Source organism: Colius striatus, chromosome 11, assembly GCF_028858725.1.
Source record: "Colius striatus isolate bColStr4 chromosome 11, bColStr4.1.hap1, whole genome shotgun sequence".
Classification (NCBI taxonomy): Eukaryota; Metazoa; Chordata; class Aves; order Coliiformes; family Coliidae; genus Colius; species Colius striatus.
The window spans coordinates 17,569,557-17,589,883 of record NC_084769.1 but is presented as its reverse complement, the minus strand read 5'-3'; the positions used below and the strand labels follow the sequence as shown (position 1 = coordinate 17,589,883).

At 52.0% G+C, this 20,327-nt stretch overlaps 1 protein-coding gene across 1 annotated transcript; it reads right to left on the bottom strand.

Moving 5' to 3' along the window:
* Positions 1–398: 398 nt before the first annotated feature.
* Positions 399–19,710, bottom strand: ARPC2 (actin related protein 2/3 complex subunit 2). Its single transcript, XM_062004609.1, has 10 exons — positions 19,520–19,710; positions 10,222–10,256; positions 9,241–9,353; positions 7,177–7,222; positions 6,419–6,605; positions 5,891–5,984; positions 3,583–3,709; positions 2,222–2,322; positions 1,672–1,772; positions 399–854 (listed from the first exon to the last, which is right to left on the bottom strand). Exons 1-10 carry the CDS (start codon positions 19,591–19,593, stop codon positions 830–832), a joined length of 903 nt encoding a protein of 300 aa, XP_061860593.1. The 5' UTR covers positions 19,594–19,710; the 3' UTR covers positions 399–829.
* Positions 19,711–20,327: the final 617 nt, after the last annotated feature.

Below are 20,327 nucleotides of genomic sequence, written 5' to 3'. Positions count from 1 at the left end.
AGCTCTGCTCCCTCCTTCCTCAGGGATTTCCCCAGCATCCAGCCATGGCCTGAGCATCAACGCCAGATGGTTTTATGCTGGTCTTGAGTGGAGACAGAGAGCCCCATCCTACCTCTCCCTGTTAGGGGGGAATGAGGGCGTCAGGGTAGGAGGGAAGAGTTGGAGGTTGCTGGCTGACAGTAGGAGAATCCTGCTCTGTGCGCTCAGGTGTTCCCTAACACAACAGGCTACTTGCTCCTAGACCTGGGCACAGCACCCCGTCGTCAGCCCCTGAACAGGAGCTCACCAGAACAAGCTTGGCTCTGGGATAAAGTAATTATGCCCCTTGTGCCTGTGTCTCTAGCCCCCCCTTCCAAGGCAAGGCCACCTGTGTTGACAAGCCAAAGCCCCACAGCTCCTTAAGATAGAAAGATCTTCTTTATTAATGAACCCCAACAGTATTTCTTCAGAGAGAGGAGTTTTGAACTCAAATACTTGGAAGAAAAACAAGTTAATATTGCATTATTCTCGTGAGAAATACTGCAACTTCTTTCTGGTAACAGATTGCAAAGCGAAACAGCTTGAAAAGAAAACAAAACCCCAAATTAAAAAACAAAAGAAAAGAAATGAAGTCAATCAAACTGGAATTAAGGTGTTTGTTTCTTGGAACGATCGAGTCCTCGCAAGCACAGCTCGTTTCTGCAGATTTACTCCCCAAAGTGTCGTACAAACAGACCCCGATTGCTTGAATTCCTTATGAGCCCACAGAGGTGCAACAATAAAAGCTACGATGCTGGGGTAGCAAGTGCCCCAACCTTCGTCCTCCACGGCAGCCTCACTGCCCCTGGCCTTAACGGGTTGTGAACGTCTTCCCCCTGAAAAGGATGCACAGAGAGGTCACAGAGGTCAGGTGCCCGAGGCATGGGAGGCTCCAGGGCTTGTCCAGGGTTTGGGGCACATGCTCGGCCTGAGCTCTCAAAGCCAGGCAGGCACTGCTGGTTCAGAGCTCATGAGTGGTTGTGGCTGCAGAACCAAGTCATGGGGCTGCAGGGAGAGGGTGGCTTTCACAGAGGGGACAACCCCACTGCCCCGAAGCAGGATGCAAAGAAAAAGGTCACTGAGGGGCTCTGGGATCAGCAGAGGGTAAAAGATCCAAGGGAATCATGTTCTCCACTCCCAATTCGTAAGAGGGAGAGTGCCTGCATGGTGGCCCAGGAGTGCTCCTGGCACTGATCACTAGGGACTCCCAGGACACACCGGGCAGCAGAACCTGCTCCAGCACCTGCAACTGCCCAGCAAGGACCTGGCCCCTCTCCCCTGTGGCCTGGAGCTGCCCCCAGAGCAGATCAGTCAGCCTTAATATATCAGGAAAAAGGCTCACAAATGCTGCTCAGAGGGGACATTGGAGACATCAGGGCATGCAACAACTTCTTTTGCAAGGGATCTGTGGGCACAGCTCCTACAAAGGACAGAGGGTGCACAGGGGTCCCTGGGAGGCCAACACACCCTGACCTTGTCTTTCACCTCAAGGCACCCAAGCAAGCACCTCACCAGGGTTCCTAGCACATCAGGCCTTGGTCTGCTCACCCTCACAGCATCCCAGTCCTGCCCAGACTGGAGCATGCCAGGCTGAGCAGGGAGCTCATGACTGGCAGAGAAGCCCAGAGCGCCAGGCTGCGCTTTGCTACTCACGTGATTGTTTTCATTTCTTTCTTCTCTGCGTCTGGCCGGGCCCGGTTCAGCACCTTGAGGAAATCCGATGTTTTTGCCCTCATCCGTGTGTGAATGTAGGCCTGTGTTTCAGTGAGACAAAGTGGAGACATGTTAGGAGCCCATCTTCACAGCTGAGGTTTCAGGACACAGGGTAGAAGCTGCCTTTCTGCTCCTTGCTGGGGGTGTCATGAGGGGAGCTCAGGAGGCAACAGTGAAAACTGCTGCCGGAGCCCTGGTGAAAGCTATGTCTCTGAACCATTACCCTCATATTTCTGTTCCCAGAAAGAAAGGAACCCAGACTCTAAAGGGGAAAATCCTACTTTGCTGCTAGGATGGGAAGCAAATGGGCCCTGCCTGCACCCAAGAGCTGGGAGGAGGTGATGGTGCATCACTTGCCAGCCCTGTGTGACTGGGGAGGGCAGTGCCAGGCACCCTGGGCTCTCAGGGGTCCAGCCCTGCCCCGTGCTCCTCCCCTGCAGCAGCCAGGTTAGACAGGCCCAAGGCACCCCCAGCCCCAGCCCCTCAGTACCTTTGAGCACTTGATGTGATAGTGCAGGTAGTCCCGGAATGTGTGAATCAGGTTTATGGTGTTGTCTCTGGCAGCAGCGTTGGTGTGACGGGGGAACAGCACTGGAAGAAGAGAGTGACACAAACATGAGGCTGCCAAAGGGCTTCAGCTTCCCACAGTGCTGGAGGCTTCAGGGTGTGCTGCTCCAAATGCCTACCCCCTCCTCTACAAAGAGCACTTTACTGCGACACATAGCAGGATTAAGCCACTCTTGTGATTTTGAAGACAAAGCAACACTTTTCCCCATCTTCAGCCGCAGCCTGGACACTGCTGTGCTCTGGAGGACGCAGGCAAGGCCAGGTGCCCAGAGATGATGGCACTGCAGGACACTGCATGATGCTACTCCAATGCTTGGGAGAAGCAGAGCGGGGAGAGAGCGGGGAGGCAGACAAGGGCAATTTCAAGATCCAGTCTGTCCTTGGATCTTGCAATCAGTTGCAGATGCCTGGCCTGTATCGCGCCAGCCCCGTGACAGAGCCACACTTGGTTACTGCAGAGGCCTACAGCTCACTCTTCCCACAGGCTGCTGCTGGGCTGCAGTGGTGCAGAGCCACGGGCTGAAAGGCCTTTTTGTCTGGGTGATGATCTCACCTGAGACTGCCAGATCAGATAAGAGGGAAACTGAGTCTGGACAAGAATGAAGTCTTGCTTGCCCACCCAGACCAGCCATTAGATAGCCCTGACAGGCTGCCCTAGCCTGGACACACCATTCCCAGCACAGGATGAGGACAGTGCTGACTTCACCTTCCCCAACAGTGTTTGTATTCCACCTCTGAGCTCCAAGCTGCAGGAATGCTGGCCTGAGAGACTCCAATGACACATCCAACCATGACCCCCAGTGTCTCTGGAGGAGACCTTTCCCTTTGCACTCCTCAGCTCAGCTCCCAGTGACGCTGGCCAGCACCTCTGCAGGCAGGGAAAGCAACTTATTGGAGACAGAGGTGTATGGCCCAGAGCAGGAAGGCAGAGCTGGAAAAGCAGAACTCTGTGCCCTGATGTGGCTCTTGCCTCTGCTGACCAAGCATGCACAGCTGCCTGCAGCTGGACAAGCCACAAATATACTCACATGAAAGAAACTTCCCACAAGAAACCTCCAGTTTCTATAGTATCACAGCAAAGCCCCCCCTTCTCTAGCTCCCAAAGGCTGAGCTTGTTCTGCAGACACTGAAGAGCCCACTGTGCCCTTCCAACACCTTCCTGCCCACAACAGAACTGAGGTGAGCCATGACACACTGAAGGGGGACAAACAATGCAGAATGCAGCTCCAGGGTCCCTCCAGCCTCCTGCCTGCGTGCCCCCAGGCCTGGCAGCTGCTCACTTACCAAAGGTGATGTAGCCAATGTTGTCGCCCACGGCCGCGTCTGTGTCTTTCAGCTCCAAGGGTGGTTCCCTGTGGCTGAAGAGCACCTGTGGGGCCGTGTGACTGGCCCGCCGGCCCTCCTTGAACTCCTGCACAAGACAAAGCCAAGGTGAGCCCCGCTGCCAAGCTCTAGCAACACACTGGGAAAGCAAATGGGGTTTCCCCACTCACTCCCACAAGGCAACGGAGCAGAGGTTTCCAGCACAGCCTCTCAGCAGAGCCTCTCAGCAGAGCCCCTCAGCTGGGATGGCTCTCACCATCACACTTCTTGCCATGGGTGTTTTGTGGAAGAGACACCTTGGTGTGAGCCAGCACATGAGCCAGCACAGCTCCTGCCAGAAAGGCAACACCACCAATGCTTCCAGTGAAAGTGGGCAGCACCATCACCCCCAAGGAAATTCTCAGAGAAGGCTGCGAGGTCTCCATCACACCCAGAGCAAAGGCTCTGCTGTTCCAGACAGCATCTCCCACCAGCAGTCTTCACCTGGGCGTGAAGAGGCATCCCTGGGGTTTGTGGCTTGTGTGCAAAGCCTGCTCCTCCTAACATTTCTTTACACTTTGAAACAATACCTCCAGGCACTGGAATCCCTTCTGCCAGGGAACCTCTCCGACAGCAGCACAACCCCCACCTCACATGAAATGAACTGGCTCTGCATTTCAGGAATTATAGGACTGTCCCTCTGTGGGGCTGGAAAAGTCCAGACACACTTCGCCTCCCCCTCTGCCTCACTGACCCCCCTGTGGGCCCAACCCACAGACCCTCAGCCTCTCCTTTCTGAGCACAGCTCACCCTGGGGAGGGCAGGAGCATCCATGTCCCTTTTAGAGAACCAAGTAGTTCACTGAGGTTTCCTTCCTGAAATGCTTAGTTTGCGCTTCCATCAGCTTATGCCAGAGGGTGAAATGGTTCAAATGGCTTCCCTGGTTAGCTAATGGTCAGATTTTCTCCACGAGAGCCCAGATGAGCAGCCACCATGCTCGACTGGGCTGTGTTATGCAAGAGCAATAGCTGGAGGGAAGGAGCCAGCGTGACTCAGAGTGGAAATTCTTGTGGCCAGGCAGAAGCAGGGTTTGCTGTTGTAAAAACCAAGAACTTGGGACACAGAGTCTGGGATGGCCCCTGCCTTGAAGCTCTGCAACCTCCCTGGGAGCCTCACAAACCCCTACTTTGTTCACCACACACCTCTCTCTCTGTTTTAAAAGCTAATTCCAGGCTGTGGATGTGCTGGTGAAGAAAGCTCAAAGCCAGAGCAGATGACCTGCCTGTAGCAAAAGAACACAGCAAGCAGAGCTGTGAGGTAAGACTCCCATCACAACAGACCTCATTTTAATGACACACAATGCAGGTGAACTGGTATCGAGCAAACTCGGCCAGTAACTTGCTGTCCATGAGCCTGTCAGCAGGACAGCCTGGCACCCCTGAATGGACAGGCTAAAGCTCCTCTAGCCCTGCAAGGCCCTGCTTGCTCTGCACAGGAGGCTGCCTGGGTGCTTCAGCAGACATAAGGTGAGCAGGGTGGGCCAGTGACACAGATGGACATATGTACCAGCATGCACTGAGCCTTCCCCAGCTCTAAGCAAAGGTCTCGGTCTCCATAGGCTGCACACAGTCATTAACAAAGTGTTTACTTTGAGCCTCTGAATGCCTCCTGGCTAAGTGGCAGTTGCAAAGGGTAACAAAATCCAGAAGTACTTGGCATTCTGAAGACTGATTCAATGCCACAAACTAAGTAAATCCACAGCTTGGAAAAGCTCAAAGTCAAGAGCACACAGTGGCATGGGAGAGCAGCTACACTGAGCTGCTGAGTCTCTCTGAAGCATTAGAGCATTAACAGGAATAAAATTTGAGGTGAAGAAAACTCTTCAGCACCATCCCAGGCATGGCACAACATCACCTCCTCACTACACTGAGCTCGTCACCTCAGTGATCCTTACACCACAGTGAGCTGCACTATAAGGCCTCAAGGTGGACACTGAGGTATACAGAGGAGAAACACCATGGTAAATTACACATTTGGTTGTCCATATGAGCAAGACCATCGATAGCAAAGATGCCAATGCAAGAGCCTGGATTAGAAAATACTCTGCCTATGCCTATTAACACAGTTCTTCCATCCCAGTACAGCCTGGAGCCCTACAAAGCACTTACACACATCAAACTGCCTGTGAGCTCACTTCAGCTTAATATCTGCTTGTTTGGCAACACAGCTTCATGTAAGAAAGCACATGAATTGAGGAGCAGACTCTGTCCCTGGAATTCAGCTCCCATACCTGCATGAAGACCTTTCCAATCACCACGTCATCGTCATCCTTAAATACCGTGCTGAACACAACCGTCACACGGTCCTTTTTCGCCTCCACGTACCTGCAGGTGGGTGAGAGAGAAAAACCCAGCAGTGAGCAGGAGCCACAACATTCAACTGGATGAGGAAACAACCATGTGACAAAATCAAGTAGATACAACCACCGTTCCTGGCTGCTGGAAAATCTCCCCTCCCTTGAGACAGTATTTACAGGGAGCAAAACATTTCTGTTGGGAGCGGCCAGTTCCTCTCCTGCAAGCAACCACAAGTGCTGCTACTAGCAGAGACTAACAGAAACTCTTGTGTAACACCCCAACAGCCTGAGGGATGAGCATTGCCCTCTCTGATACTTCTGTCTGCCTAGGAAAGGCCCCTGTTACCCTGCCAAAATAGGAACGGTAGGATTTCCTGACTTTCCACCATGACCTAGAGCTGTGAGGAGCAGAGAACAGACTGAGAGCTGCCCAGCTCCGTGCTGCTTGGTTTCAACACTTACATTGTCTCATCGTCCCTATAGTGGATGACAGCTCTTTTTTCTCCTTCTTTGCCCTCCTCCTGGAATTTGAAATACTTCTCAAACACTGAAGCAAAGCAGTTGCGCTTCAACATGCCGGCTTGGTGCACAATAGAGTCCTTGTCTGCGGGGAGGTTCTCCAGGTCGTAGAGCAGAGAGACATTGTAACCTGGGGAAGGACAGCCACTAACTTTCATCATCTATGCACAGCCTTAACAAAGACAGAGGTGTTCTCTGAGAAGTGACATCTCCAGTCCCACCTTTGCCTTAAGCCCTCCCCAAATCCACAGTGGTGAGTGCTTCCCGCTTCAAGCATCGCCAGAAGCCGTGCCTGAACTGGGCACGTGGCCACGGCAAGGCTCCCGGGGCTCCTTCCCCAGCTCCCAGACACACGTGCTGCCTCAGCTGCTCCCAAGTTTCTGCAGTGAGTAGGAAGAGATGCTGTCACAGGTAACCATGGTTTTCCCCTGCCTCACAAAATGTCTTTGAGAAGAACAAAGACCCCAAGCGTGAGGAACAGAGCCTTCCTGGAGGAGGGCTGCATCAAGAATTACAGCTTGTGCTGCAAGCCCTGACATGCACGAGCCACCTTTTAAATTGCCATTCATTGTTCAGAGAGCCCCAGATATCAAGCTCTTGAAGGGCAGCCTTCTTTTGAGTATTTCTGAGGCAACTTAAAGACACTTTGGCATTGCATTCACACACACATACAGAGATGGTAAATGTTATCACAGGGTTACCTGATTCAGGATTTACCAAATAGTTTCCATAGACTTTCTTCAACACCTGGGAAAGAAATGAAACATTGAGAGCACGAGCTATCAGAGTTTCTTCCTCCTGCACAGCGCAGGCCATGTTTGGTCTCCATTTAGAATCATCAAACTACAGCATCTGTTCTAAGTGAACTTGGAGGAATGAAAAGTCACCCGCTTCTAATATTATTGTCTGCTCCTGCTCTAGGCAGAGCTCCTTGAACCCCACTGAGATGTGCTGCAGGACAGGACTCAAAACAGGAATTTTACAAAGTTTTTGCTAGTGTGAATGTGCACAGGGAAAGAAAACCCCTTCCACACACCTCACACCTTCAAAGAACTGTCAGTAGAGCTTGACACAAAAGAACTGAGGGCTACAACCCTTCTTCCCATTCAAAGGCAGATGCAAAGCGTGCTCTGTCCATCCTTGCAGGAAGGTGAGTCCAGAGCAGGGGTGAGGCACAATATGGCTGGATGATAACCCTCCCTGTCTCAGCCTATTGCACGGGACAGATGGGGATGGAGAGCAGACCGCCAGGCAGATTGGATGCCTCCCAGAAGCAGAGCCGCCTACAGCACAGCAAAAACCTTTCTTCAAACATAATTACTGCTGAGTTTTACATCAATGGCAATTTTCAGCTGAGACACAGCTCTGTGTCAATGAGGGGGCTGGGAACAGGAGGTATTTCACAGAGAAGAACACAACAACACTGTGGCAGAACTGGCCCTCCTGGGATGACACCCACCACCATGCAGAGAGGATGCACAGGCTCTCTGCATGCCAAAACCTCCTCTCTGCAGAGAGCCAGCCTGCCTGCCTGCAGTGGCCTAGGGAGATACTCCGTCTTAGCAGGAACCCCACTTTGTGCCCCTCACAGTGAGGTTTCACCAAAGACGGAGCAGAAACAAGCTCCATCATCTCCAGGGAAGCACAGAACAAAACAGTTTACTACCTGACAACTAAAAAACGTCATTTCTATTTAGTCAGCACTCCCAAGGTAGTCCTGCAGAGACCCAGCTTTACTCTGAAAGCTTGGGAAGCTGCCTTCCACCACTACCACCATGGCTGCCGGTGCACGGTGCTGTCAGCCACTCGCCCACCACCGCGGGTCCCTTGGGATCACATCCTGTACAGATCTGTGCAGAACAGGTTGGGAGGGCTCCACTATTTGCGCTGCTTGCCTCTCTTGTTTGCCAGCAGCAGTACTCCTAGGAGCAGGCAATGCTGCTCCTAGAAAGCTCTGCATACAGGAACCAGGAAAGCAGGACACTCAGTCCTATTTATTCTGACCCTGTCAGGTCTTACAGCAACTCCCACAAATTCATTCTGGGTTCGAGGTGCCTGTGTGTCACCAGACTCACAAGAAACTCAGGGAGCAGTTTCCTTGTTTTCCTCCAAGGACAGACACCCAGAGGCAAAAGCCTGCTGAAGAGCCCTGGGTGAACCCCATTTGCTACCACCAAGAGATTTGAAAACTGACTCAGGAACTGAGTCACACTTCCTGCCCCACCACCCAACCACAGCTCAGAGAGGCTCCTTCTTTCTACCATAAATGGCCCTCTGCAGCCCCGGCCCAGCCAGCAGGAACGGAACCTGCTCCTTCACACAGCAGCACTGAAAAGGGAAGCTGCCTGCAGATCGAGGCCTGCACACACACAGTAGGGCCCAACACTCGCTCTCAAGTGTGGTTAGAGTCAGAAGAGCAGCACCACGGGACTGCAGGTCTGTCTTGGTGCCTTCCTTCACTTGTGGCCTCAGCACACCAGTCAGGGAAACTATTTCCATATGCTTAGGCGTCACACTCAGCTTTCAAAATTAGGGGTGCCTTTCACCTTTCAGGCTGTAGGGTCACATAAGATGACTTCTTATTCATGAGAGACTCTGAACACACTTTGCCCTTGTCTTGCAGCAAAGTGGGACTTCTGGTTGGCAGAGGGCTGCTCCTTTGACCAGCTCACTAAGGCCCAGACATTAGATCCATGAACATCACAAGGGCACTGCTTGTGCTAACACAGTATTTGTATGCACGAGGCCCAGGAATGCTCACTCACCTCGTCAGCACCGTGTTCCTGGAGCTCCTTGTAGAATTTCAGAGAAATACTGACCATCACTTTTGTCTTGTCTCCATTGGGGTTTGAAATATGGTAAAGGACTCCATCAAAGTCTAGGAAGCAACCAAGAGAAACGTGAGGGACCAGTTCCTATTTCTGGGGAAGATTTTCTCTACATGTTCTAGGAACTGCATAAAGAAACACCATTCCCTCTGCCCCAGCCCTCACACACACAGCAAGAGAGAAGCCTGTAATTAAGGAAAGTGGTAATGTCATGTAGGGAGGCCTGTTGTCACTCAAAGGGCTGAAGCAGTTTTGACACCTGCCCATCTTTTTTCTAGTGTCATTCAGCAAATCTGCTTGTGCTCAACGCACGAGGACAGAGACAGGAGCCTTCTGATAGCCAGCACAGAGGGACTGACATGCCCACTGGGCCAGAGATGGAGCCTGGAGGACAAAACATCTCTGCCAGCCAGGGCAGCTCTGCTGCTGCCTGCTGAGACAGCTTCCACTTCACTGCAGAACAGCCAAGGAGGGCAGGAGGCAGGGAAAGGCAACCCTCCAGCTACCTAGAAAGCTCCACATCCCCATGGAGCTCTGCAGCTCACACAGATTTCTGACAACAGAAGCGAAAAATCAGATGCTGAATGAACACTTGAACTTCCTTGGCACTTCTCATCCTGGAGAGCAAACTTCAGGCAATGAATTCATCTTGCCTGTCACCCTGAGCCAGCTTTCTAACAATCCAAAACAGATGGTGCTAAAGACCTAATAACAAGTATCATCAAGGGCAGGACCATTGAAAACAGTCACAGTGAAAGAGGAGAGCTCTGTGGCTGCAGGGTGTCCACCCCTTCTGCCCCCAAGGAGCTCTCCTACCCCTGCAGTGGTACTGGATGGATTTGGGCACACTGGACATAACTGTGTGCAGACTGCTCAAGGCAACTCTTTTTTTTCAGAGAAGAGATCCGTGGCACTTACCTGCAAATGTTACTTCTACTGCCTCTGGTTTATTTCTAAAAAGCAGAGAAAACAAAAGAGGTAAATGAGAACTCAAACAGTAGCTTCCAAGCTGTGAAGGAAAGAGGATTAATTTCAAATAACTTCTCATGAGCAGCTCTACCTGAAAACCCTTCGATCTCCTGCTGTTCACCTAGCAGATAACCTTTGACAATAGATCTTGGACTTCTACCCATTCCTACAAGCACCATTTTTTTACCCCAGGTGATACAAAATAAGCCTTGAAGCTGGAACAGATTGTTGTTATTTGTCACTTATGAATAGATTTTGTGAGTGCAGATTTCCAGTCAGAAATATCTAAGACAGCTACTCGCCACTAAGGAGTCTGTGGTAACAGGCACCTTCTCTGCACAGAACAGCCACGATACAGATTTGGGGACGGAGGCTCTTTTGTAAGTTCCTGCAATACCAGTTCACAGAAGGGACTGGGAGGCTGAGCAATGCTTCCTGACACAGTGCTCCCTTCTCTGTCCCCAGCACCTTTGCAAATGTGCTGGTGTAACTTGCCCACAGAGAAGATTCCTTCTCTGAGTTCATGGCTCACAACAAAGCACAGAAGAAAACTTTTCAGATGTGTGTTTCATCCTGCCCAGCCACACTCCTTCTGAAATACCCCAAGACCATGCCAACTACCTCTGCTGAAAAACATATAGATTTGGGTTTGCTCTATGGCTGCCCACTGTGGTCTCTGGGATCACTGACCAGCACTGAGCACTTTGCAAACCAAAGGCACAGCACCTCTTACCCTGTGGGTATGAACATTTAGTGTCTTGACAAATCCTATTTGCCAAGTTGTCTGTGATCTGCAGAAGAGTAGGATCCTGCTAAGAAGGAATTTTGTTGGGACTAGAATTACATAACTGCTTTGGCAGCTCTGAGAGGACTGGTATTAATAGGCCATTTTCCAACAGGGAGCGATGCAAAGGTACCTCCACTGCCGAGAGCAGAGGTAGAAAATGAGAAGAGGATAGAAATGCCAGCCTGCTACTCCTATTTCACAGCTATCTCCAGCTTGCTTTTTCAAAAGTGGCTGATATTAAATAGAGGCTAATACTGCTGCTATCAGAAATACAGCCTCTAAAGCAGTTCGTTCACACCTGTCTGAACCAACCTACTGAAATAACTCCACAAACTGAAGCCAACATGTCCAGGCAGCCTTGTGGTCTCAATTATGCTGCCCAGAGACCAACTGCAACTTTTTTGCCCAAGTTTGCTCTGTCCACACACACGTATGCTGCTGAGTACTGGCTAAACCTCGTTACATACACTAAGAAAGGTCTGAGAAGTGATGACATGATATCTGCCTTTTCCCTCATCATATTCTGAAAAGTTTTAAAGATTTTTTTTTTGTCCTAGCAGAAAGCACTGTTCTTCCATCAGTGCTTCTGCTGACAGCCTGAAACTAGGAACGGCCATGAGCAGACTCAAGATGGGCAATGCAAGGAGAAGCACCAAACCATGCGCCTAGTCATCCACATTTTACTTGTGTGGAAAGGGAGGAATTAACCCCCTGCTGGAGATCCTAAGTGGAAATTATGAGGTGTTGCTGCTTCTTGAAAGTTATTAGCTGTGAAAAGAAACAGCCTGTTTTGTCTGGAGAGAGCCTGTCCTTTGTGCTGCACCACCACAGATAAAAGCCACACACCTGAATGAAGCAGTGCAAGGGTGCCTAAGGCAGATCCCTTAGATGAAGAGCTGTACCAGCTACCCACAACCTCTCTTGCTCTCATCTTCCCCTTCCCAGCTGGGCCGTAGACAGAGGCTCAGAGGGCATCCCTGGCTGCACATTCTACTCAGGTTCTTGAAAGGGGAGCAATGCCCCAAGCCACAGCAGCTGACTGAGGACTGCTCAGAGCAGAGATGAAAGAAAATCCCACCGATCCCACTCGGTCAGTCAATGCAGACGTATTCTTCTTTTAGAGCACCGCACTCAGACTTGGGAATCAGCTTGGATGGCAGTATAAATCTTTATAAAAAAAGAAACCTATGTAGGAAGCTTTAAAGATAGCGCAGTCAGGCACATGAGAGCTACGAGTATTAAAGAGGACGCATCCTCAAGCCTCCATTCTGTCTTACACCATTCAAACCCTATTCCCCATGTGCACAGAGCTGATGCTTCCCAAGGCCCTGGCTCCCAGCAGTGCCTCGAAACACAGGACCTCCCTTGGAGCAACTCAGGGAAGAAAGACATCCATCCAGCCAGCAATGGAGTGGTTTTGCCAAGGAAGGACAATTCCCTGCTGGCTCCCCCAGTACCCCAGGGGATAGCAGGAAGATCACTCATTGGGTTACTTTAGAAGCCCTGTGAGACCACATACCCCAAGTGGGTTAATGGCTCTGCAGGAAAGCCTTTGTTCTGCACACAAAAGCTTACTGCCAACACAGCCTCCATTTGGTACCTGAAGCTGGATTTCATAGAGGAGTTATTTTAACCCCGATTTTCCGAATGTCTCAGTTCTTGTACTTGGGGATAGTGAGAGAGGGAGATATTGAAGGGAGAAACAGGTAACTGGGCAGAACTTTGGGTGTTCAATATTCCATCGCTTCCCGGCAGAGCCTCAGTGAGGCGAGTGCTCACGTGAGCCGCATACAGAGCTCCTCACAGCCACGCCGGCCCCAGCATCTGCTGCAGGCTGGTTTTTCTGCCTCGTCTGGCCTACAGCTAAGTGACCCAGGCCTGGCCTGGCCCTTGGGAGGACAGGGAAGGAAATTACAAGCGTGGCTGGGAGCAAAGTGAGCTCTCTCAGCCCTTTGCAGTTCAGCAGCCTTGCAACCCCAAAGTTTAAAGTGCTTCTATTTATTTCTCTGTCTCACCTCACCAAAAATATCCCAGCCACTTAAACTATTTCTACTACAGAAAAATCACCCCTTTTGCTACTTGAATTCTTGTTTCCCCATTAAGAAATCCCCAGATAGAAGGGAGAGGAGCTCTCACCTCCAGCCTCCTGTGGCTTCTGGACAAGCGATGGCACCACAGGTCACACTTACACCACTACTTCCCCTTGACCTGCCATCAACCTCACCCGCCTCCACCAGACATAGCAGTGGGGCCATCCCAAACACCCTGTGGAGGCACAGCCTGGCCTCTCTTGCACAGCTGAAGGCTTCATGCTTCCGCCCCTGATTCAAGTCCCTGGGCACCAGCCTGAGCCTGGCTGCACTCACAGGATTTCAGGCAGCATAGTCCTTCAGCTCCCGAGGTGGAGAGCTGCTGGGACCCTACCACATCCTTACCACCGATGCTACCTGAACCCCAGAAACCTTCCCCATTTGCTACCCTCTGCCCTGAACGGATAATAAAAACAGCTCATACCAGGAATAACTGAAATGGCTCCTCTCTTCACTAAACACCAAATCCAGAGCAGACCTTCCTGCAACACCGTGCCTGAACTCAAACACTAAAATGGCAGCTGTTCCAAGCAGCATCTGTGGTCCATTTTCTGATGGCACTTAGCAGGTTTGAAGTCAAATCTGCACCAAATCCCATCTGCCCTCTGCTCATAACAATAAAGGGCCCTGACAGGTTTCATATCTTCTTGCTTGCATTCCTCCTATTCATCTCCAAATGGCTCCTACCACCCTATCGAATACAGAGCCAGCTCCAGATTGGCTTTTTCACCCTGGCAGAACATCCACAAAGAGCCCCAGCGCCCATGGAGAGATGCCAGCAAGCACTTAGGGGAAACAGCACAGGGGTTTTTCTGATAGCATTTCCTCAATTTTGACTCGGACAACTTCCAAACTTCCCCACTTCATTCTCAGGCCACAGAGGCTCTTAGCCATGTGTTATAACAAATTTAAGAACAGAACAATGAAGCCTGTAATTATACACAGTCCCTCATCTTCTGTATTAAACAGACCTAAATGCAAACTTGGCTGACAACCATACTGAACCATCTCCCACATCACAATTAAGGCCTGTACCAAATAAAGGAGGATGGCAATTATTTTAAAAGCTGCAGGCACACAGATACTCTAATCTTTTGCCCCAGAGGAGAGGGAAAGAAGAAGAAAAAAAAAAAGGGTGGGGGGAGCATTTCAAAGCTTAAAGCTCCAAGCAGAACTTTCAGAGCTGACACACAGTTTGGAGAGAGCGAGCCAGATTCAGTGACAGACTGCAGGCTCTTGCTACAGAAAGGTCACCCCAATAAAAAAATTATGAGCAATGTCTAAAATTATCTGAACAGTTCCTTCACTCCTGGGCTCCGCTCAGCTAACAAAAGCTACTCTGCGTAAGCTGCGGGAGTGTATGAAATCAAAGAGCTCCCGTAGCTCTGGCAGCACACCCACCATGAACTCGAGAAGCAGTGCTCCGGCAGGGCAATACTGAGTGGCACAGGGCAGCCCCCCTGCCTGCCGGCTCCCTGCCCTGGCTCGGGGGACCCCTCTGTGCCTGACCTCCCTTGCAATGGGCTGGCAGCCTGGAGGAGGCTGGCTGGTGGGAAGGTCTTGGGATTCCCAGTGGACAAAGCAGGGGCCACCCACTTCCAGGTAGGCCTTTGCCCTGCCTGTGCCCCTTGCAGCTGCAGGCAGCAGCTCTCTGGGGAACAGCCCCGTTGCACACATGCTGTTGAACCGTGTTTCTTTAGTACAGCCATTGAGACCCACTTCTCTCTGGTGTCAAGCACCGGTGGCCACAGCAAGAACCATTCCCAGAGGACAATAAGGAGCAGGCTGCTTTCTGAGATGAAAACTGAGGCTGGAGCGTTGACAGAACAACCTGTGAGAGCATAACACTTTGCAGACCTGGTGCTATCGCTCGGACGCAGAGCACTCCCCACTTCCAGACAGAAGTGGTTCATGATCCACCATTAATGCAAAGTCACCTTCCCTGGAGCTGAAGCCAGATGTGCCATGGCTATGCTCAAACACCTGCCACCAGCCTCAGTCAATGCAGATGGCCAAGGTTTGTGAGTAGCACTGCCCATGCCACTGCTTTCTGCTCTCCTCGGAGCTGGGCAGAGGGAGTTTCAGCAGGTGAGGTTGTGCTGGGGAAATGAGTGACCTCAGGTTGGGCTGGTGAGAGCACTGAGCCAGCGCCTGCCACTGCTGCTGAAGGAAGGAGGTCCAACCCCTGCTCCTCGGCTGCACCACGGCGAGCAGCCTTCACACCATGAATGGGATGAGGAAACTCATCTGGGCTAAAAATCCTCAGTTTTGCCTGTTTAATTTTAACCTAGGTCACTTCCCCAATCCTGTTTCCCCTGAAGCCACAAAAATGTCTGTGTCAGCAAGGAGGAAGGGGTGGAAGAGGAGCAACCTCTGTTTTTGGTGGGGCTGAAGTGCCAGAACCATGGATCATCTCAGCCACTCCTGCAGTTTCTCAGTGGTGCTTGGCAGGACCTGGAGTTCCTCTGCCCTCCCAGTATGCCCAGCATCCTTCAGACTCTCCTCAGTCTCCTCACAACAAACTCTGTGCATGTCTCACCACAAATGCAAAGTTCATGCTGCCTGTTTCACCCAGCCCTCAGCCTCCCTGCCTGAAAGGCCCAGCTCAACAACTGTCAAGCACCACAGCGACTGTGGCTGGAGCAGCACAAAGCTCTCCAGCTCTCCAGCCAGCTCACAAGAATCACTCCACATCAGGGAAGTTCAAGCCTCAGCTAATAGTCATGGAACCCTCTAGATTTGTACGTGTTGAAGGCTGCAAAGAAACCAACAGTTGAGATTCTCTTCCCTCTGCCTCAATCAAGGGAAAAGGCAGGCTGTTCCCCAGCCATGCAAATCTGTTTTCTTTTGAACAGTGGGTAAATACAAAGTAACAATTGGAGAGAGACGATTAATTTACCAGCAATTTAGGGGAAACTATGTATGGCTGGAAAACCAAGCCCCATGAAGGAAGCCCAGAGCCAGTTTCACTGAGGTCAGTTCAGTTACAGCAGGATAAAACCGGACAACAAACCTGTGCTGGGAGGCAGCTCCTCCCCACCAGTTAAACACAAGGAGTATTCACCAGCCATGGAAGACAATCCTCAAAATGTTTTACACTGAGCTGTTTGTTGGGTGGGTTTTTTTTTTCCTGTCTGTGCAGTTAGCAAAGACAAGCAACAATGAGAAACAGAATCTTTCACCTGGTGGAGCTCAGCCCCCCACATCAGAAAGTCTGAGTGTGACTGCAGCTTCGAGGCAACTTCAAGTGCCAATGAATACTCCAAAGCTTATGGAACAGCTTGACACCTACAAAAACTCACGAGCTGTGTTGTTTCTGGTTACTGACCAGGTATTGCTCCACTGCAGCAGTGTGATGCTTGAAAGGTTCAGCAGCAAATTCCTAACTCTAGTTATTACAAGAGATTCTGGTAGCTTTGACTCTTTATTTAAACATGTGGTTGGTTTAAGGAAATGGATTTAAAACAAGAAATTGCAATATGAAATAGACACAGAAAAAAACATGGATGCATCCAAATCCATTACCTGTCACCACCTTGGCGTAAATCCCACTGTTCAATGGTGGCTGTCCACAGAGGGGAGATTTCTGTGTGTTTTGCCCAGAAAAACAAACTATATTTGTAATTACTCTATTTACAGATGGATGCTGCCAAGCCCCAAGAATCCTGCAAAGGGAAGATTCCTAGACATGGGTTAGTTAGGTCCTGCCTCAAGTGCTGATCTCTGTCTGCAGCCCTGTCAAGGCACCTTCCACACTGAGACCTCCAATGCAGAGCTTCTTTTGATGTACGAGGTACAACAATAATGTCATGAGCGATAGCTCCAGCTTCCAAAGGTGTCCTAGTTCTGTACAGCACAGTGAAACATAAAGTGTCTCTCACGTGATGGTCCAGGAAAAGCTCTGCAGAGAGCCTGTTGAATCAGGACTCCAGCATGGTCACATGGAGCAGATGGGAGAGACATAGCCCACAACACAGAACAAGACCGCAGCAAAGGATCTGGAAACAAATCCTGCCCTGCCTGACCCTGAGGCTGGAGCTGAAGCCACCATGCACACCTGTCTCCAAGACAACTGCCATGGACAAATCTGTTCATTGTGTCTGCCCCGCTCCTGCTTTAGGGCAAACAATGCAAAACCAGCTCTGTCCCAGTGTCCAGATGGTGTCTGTCCCCAACATGTGCCTTGGGAAAACCACCATCAAGACAGTGCAATATGGGAAATGCCCTCCTGGCTCCAGGCTCAGCACCATGGGAATGACCCCAGAAGGGAGGGAAAACAAATTTCACGTGGATAAACATGAAGAGCCATTCTCTAAAAGCCTTGAAACCAAGAGAAAAAATGTCCACTTCCCTGCACATCTCAAGAGCTTTGTCTCTGCCCTGCACTTGCCGGGACAGGAGGGCCCCGACACAAGCACAGAAGGAAACGCAGAAGTAAATAACTTCCTCTCCTCCAGCAACATGCTCGAGGCACGAAACTTATCTAAAGATCTAAAGACAAGAAGATGCCATAGATGAGTAAGAGGCAGAAGCAGAGTACCCTCAGCCACAGTAGCAATCGATTGAGGGGCCAAGGGTGCCAAGACAGAAGTGAAAAGGTTTTGCTGTACAGCAAAACAGAAACTTTGGGGGCCTGCAGGCACAGAGACACTTCCCCAGCCCCAGCACAGAGTCATAGAGTCAGGGAAGGTTTAAATCCTCAGACTGCCACCTCCACATTTACAGCAATGCAGGAACACAGGCACATTCCTCTCTCTCCAGCAGGAAGAGTGCCTTGGTTTGGACTTGTGATGAAGAAGCGTTTCTGGCATACACAATTAAGCTCCCTGCACCCCATATTCTCTAATGGATGCAGCTGTAATGCCACAGTGGTCACTTGGGAGCTCTCTCTTCACGGTGCCATGCCTGTACTCTGGGGGAACTTGTTGCATTAAACGATCAGGCTCAAGGACAGTAAAATGCCTGCAAGAAGCTTGGCTGGCCAGCGAGGCAGCACAGACCAGGTTACTCTGTAGAAACAAACCCCAACAAACCAAGCCATGAGTCAGGAGGAAAGCAAAGGAAACGGCACCTGTCAAAGTTCTGCTCGCAAAGGGCTGAGAGGTTAGAAAGCCACTGGAGGAAAAAGTGCCACAGAAAAAGTCACCTGCGTGGAGAGGCCTTTCCCTGAGCTCTGAGGCACCAGGGCAGGCTCCACCCGTGAGATAACACCACCTTTTGCTTCTTACAGCTTTGTCTCAGTACAGAGGTGCCCGGTGTTACTCACACCAGCAGACAGGCATTGAGCCTGGCTGCAGATAAGGACACTGATAAGAAGAGAGTCTCTTCTGAGCAAGGCTGTGCTCAGACAGACACTTTTACAGCCCTGGTGCAACACTCCCAGCAGAATAATCATTGGCACCCCAAGGACTGAACTGTCTCAAGCAGAGATGCAGGTGCAAAGCAGCTCCCCCAGCCCACCTTCCAAGCCCAGGACAGCCACCACACTGGCACCAGGGGCTGTGACGGAGCCGTCAGTCTGCATCTCTCCTGCTCCCTGAACCTCTCCTGCTCCAGAAATCAAAGGAGAGCAGGCTAGAATCTGCTCCCCACCCCCAAAGCAAAAGGCTGAGGCCACGGCTCCACACACAGACTTCCTGTTCCTTGGCTCCTCAAACACATTCTGTACCAGCGCTGGCACCATGCTGGGCCCATTCTAATGTAGGCTGCTTTCCCCAGAGCAAAGATCTCTGCAGATTCACCTTCTCTCCAACTCCTTCCTTGCCCAGGCCCTCTCCTCCAGCCCTGCTCCCTCAGTCTGCTTCAAGATTGTAATATCTAATACCCTCCACAGCTCCACCTTCCTCCCTGGGCCTCCCCACTGCCCTACTACCAACCACATCATCAAGCCCCACTCCAATTCAGCTTGTCCAGCTTTGCCTCCTCATCTTTTCACTCTGCCCAAGCTGTCATCAACTCCACTGCCTCCAGCTCAGTTACTCCCACTCAGACCCGCCCCCTCCAGCCTTCTCACCCTGAAGACCCTCAGCCTGTCCCAGCTCTGTCCTCCTTGCTCCCCAGCCCCCCACCCTACCTCAGTGCCACTCCACATCATTCTCCAGGCTCCCATCTTACCTTGTCACCACTTTCTCCATCCCCAGCCCCCCTACCAACACCCCCACTCCAGTTCCTCCATCCTCAGCTGCCATCCTGTTCCCATACCAACTCCCCCAGCCCAGCCTCTCCATCTCCAGCCCCCATCCCGCCTCGGCGCTTCTCCCTCCGCTCAGCTTACTCCTCTCCTAGGCCCTCATCCTGTACCGCTCCCCTCCCCGCCTCGCCTCCCTCCCTCCCTGGGCCCGGCCCCGCCACTCCCGATCCCCGTCCCTACCCGGCGGCCGCGCCCTCGAACTTGAGCGTGAGGGTCTCCTCGATGATGCGGTTGTTGACCTCGAGCAGGATCATGTCGGTGCCGGGGAGGAGGGAGGGGGGGGGCTGTGAGGGCCGAGGCCGGAGGGAGCCGAGCCCGCTGCGCGCACCGGGGACCCGCCCGAGCCTGCGCCGCCGCTTCCGCTCTCGCGCCCGCGCGTCACTTCCGGCCGCCGCGCGGTCCCGCCCGCCCCCCGCCGTGACGTCATGACGTGCCCCGGGGACGGCTCGGGCCGGGGGGGCCCTGCGGGGTGGGCGCGGGCACGGGCCGCGGCGAACCCCCACGGTGCGGGGCAGGGGCACGGCGCGCCTCTGCAGGATGGAGTCCCCCAAAGTGTGGAGCTGCCCCCAGGGGGATCCCTAAAAGTGGAAGATATCCCCCAGGGGATGGGCTGCGCCTGGGGTACGGGGTCCCCAAAAGCCCCTGGGGGATATGCGGTGCACCTGGGCTAATGGAGTCCTGAACAGTGCGGCGGGTGCGCCTGAGGTCAAAGGATCCCCAAGAGTGTGGAAGTGCCTGGAGTAATGGGGTCCTTAAAAATGTGGAGCAATCCCCAGAGATATGGGGTGCGCCTGGAGTAATGGGGTCCCCGAAAGTGTGGGGTGCCCTCCCGGGGCGTGGGGTGCTCCAGGTGTATGGGAATCCCCCAAGGTATGGTGTGCTGCGGGGGTATGGAGATGCTCGCGGGGGAATGTCCTGCAAACTGGGGGATTCCAGGGCTGTCTCAAAAATGTGGGGTGCCCCCAGGGACTGGGGACACTGTATGGGG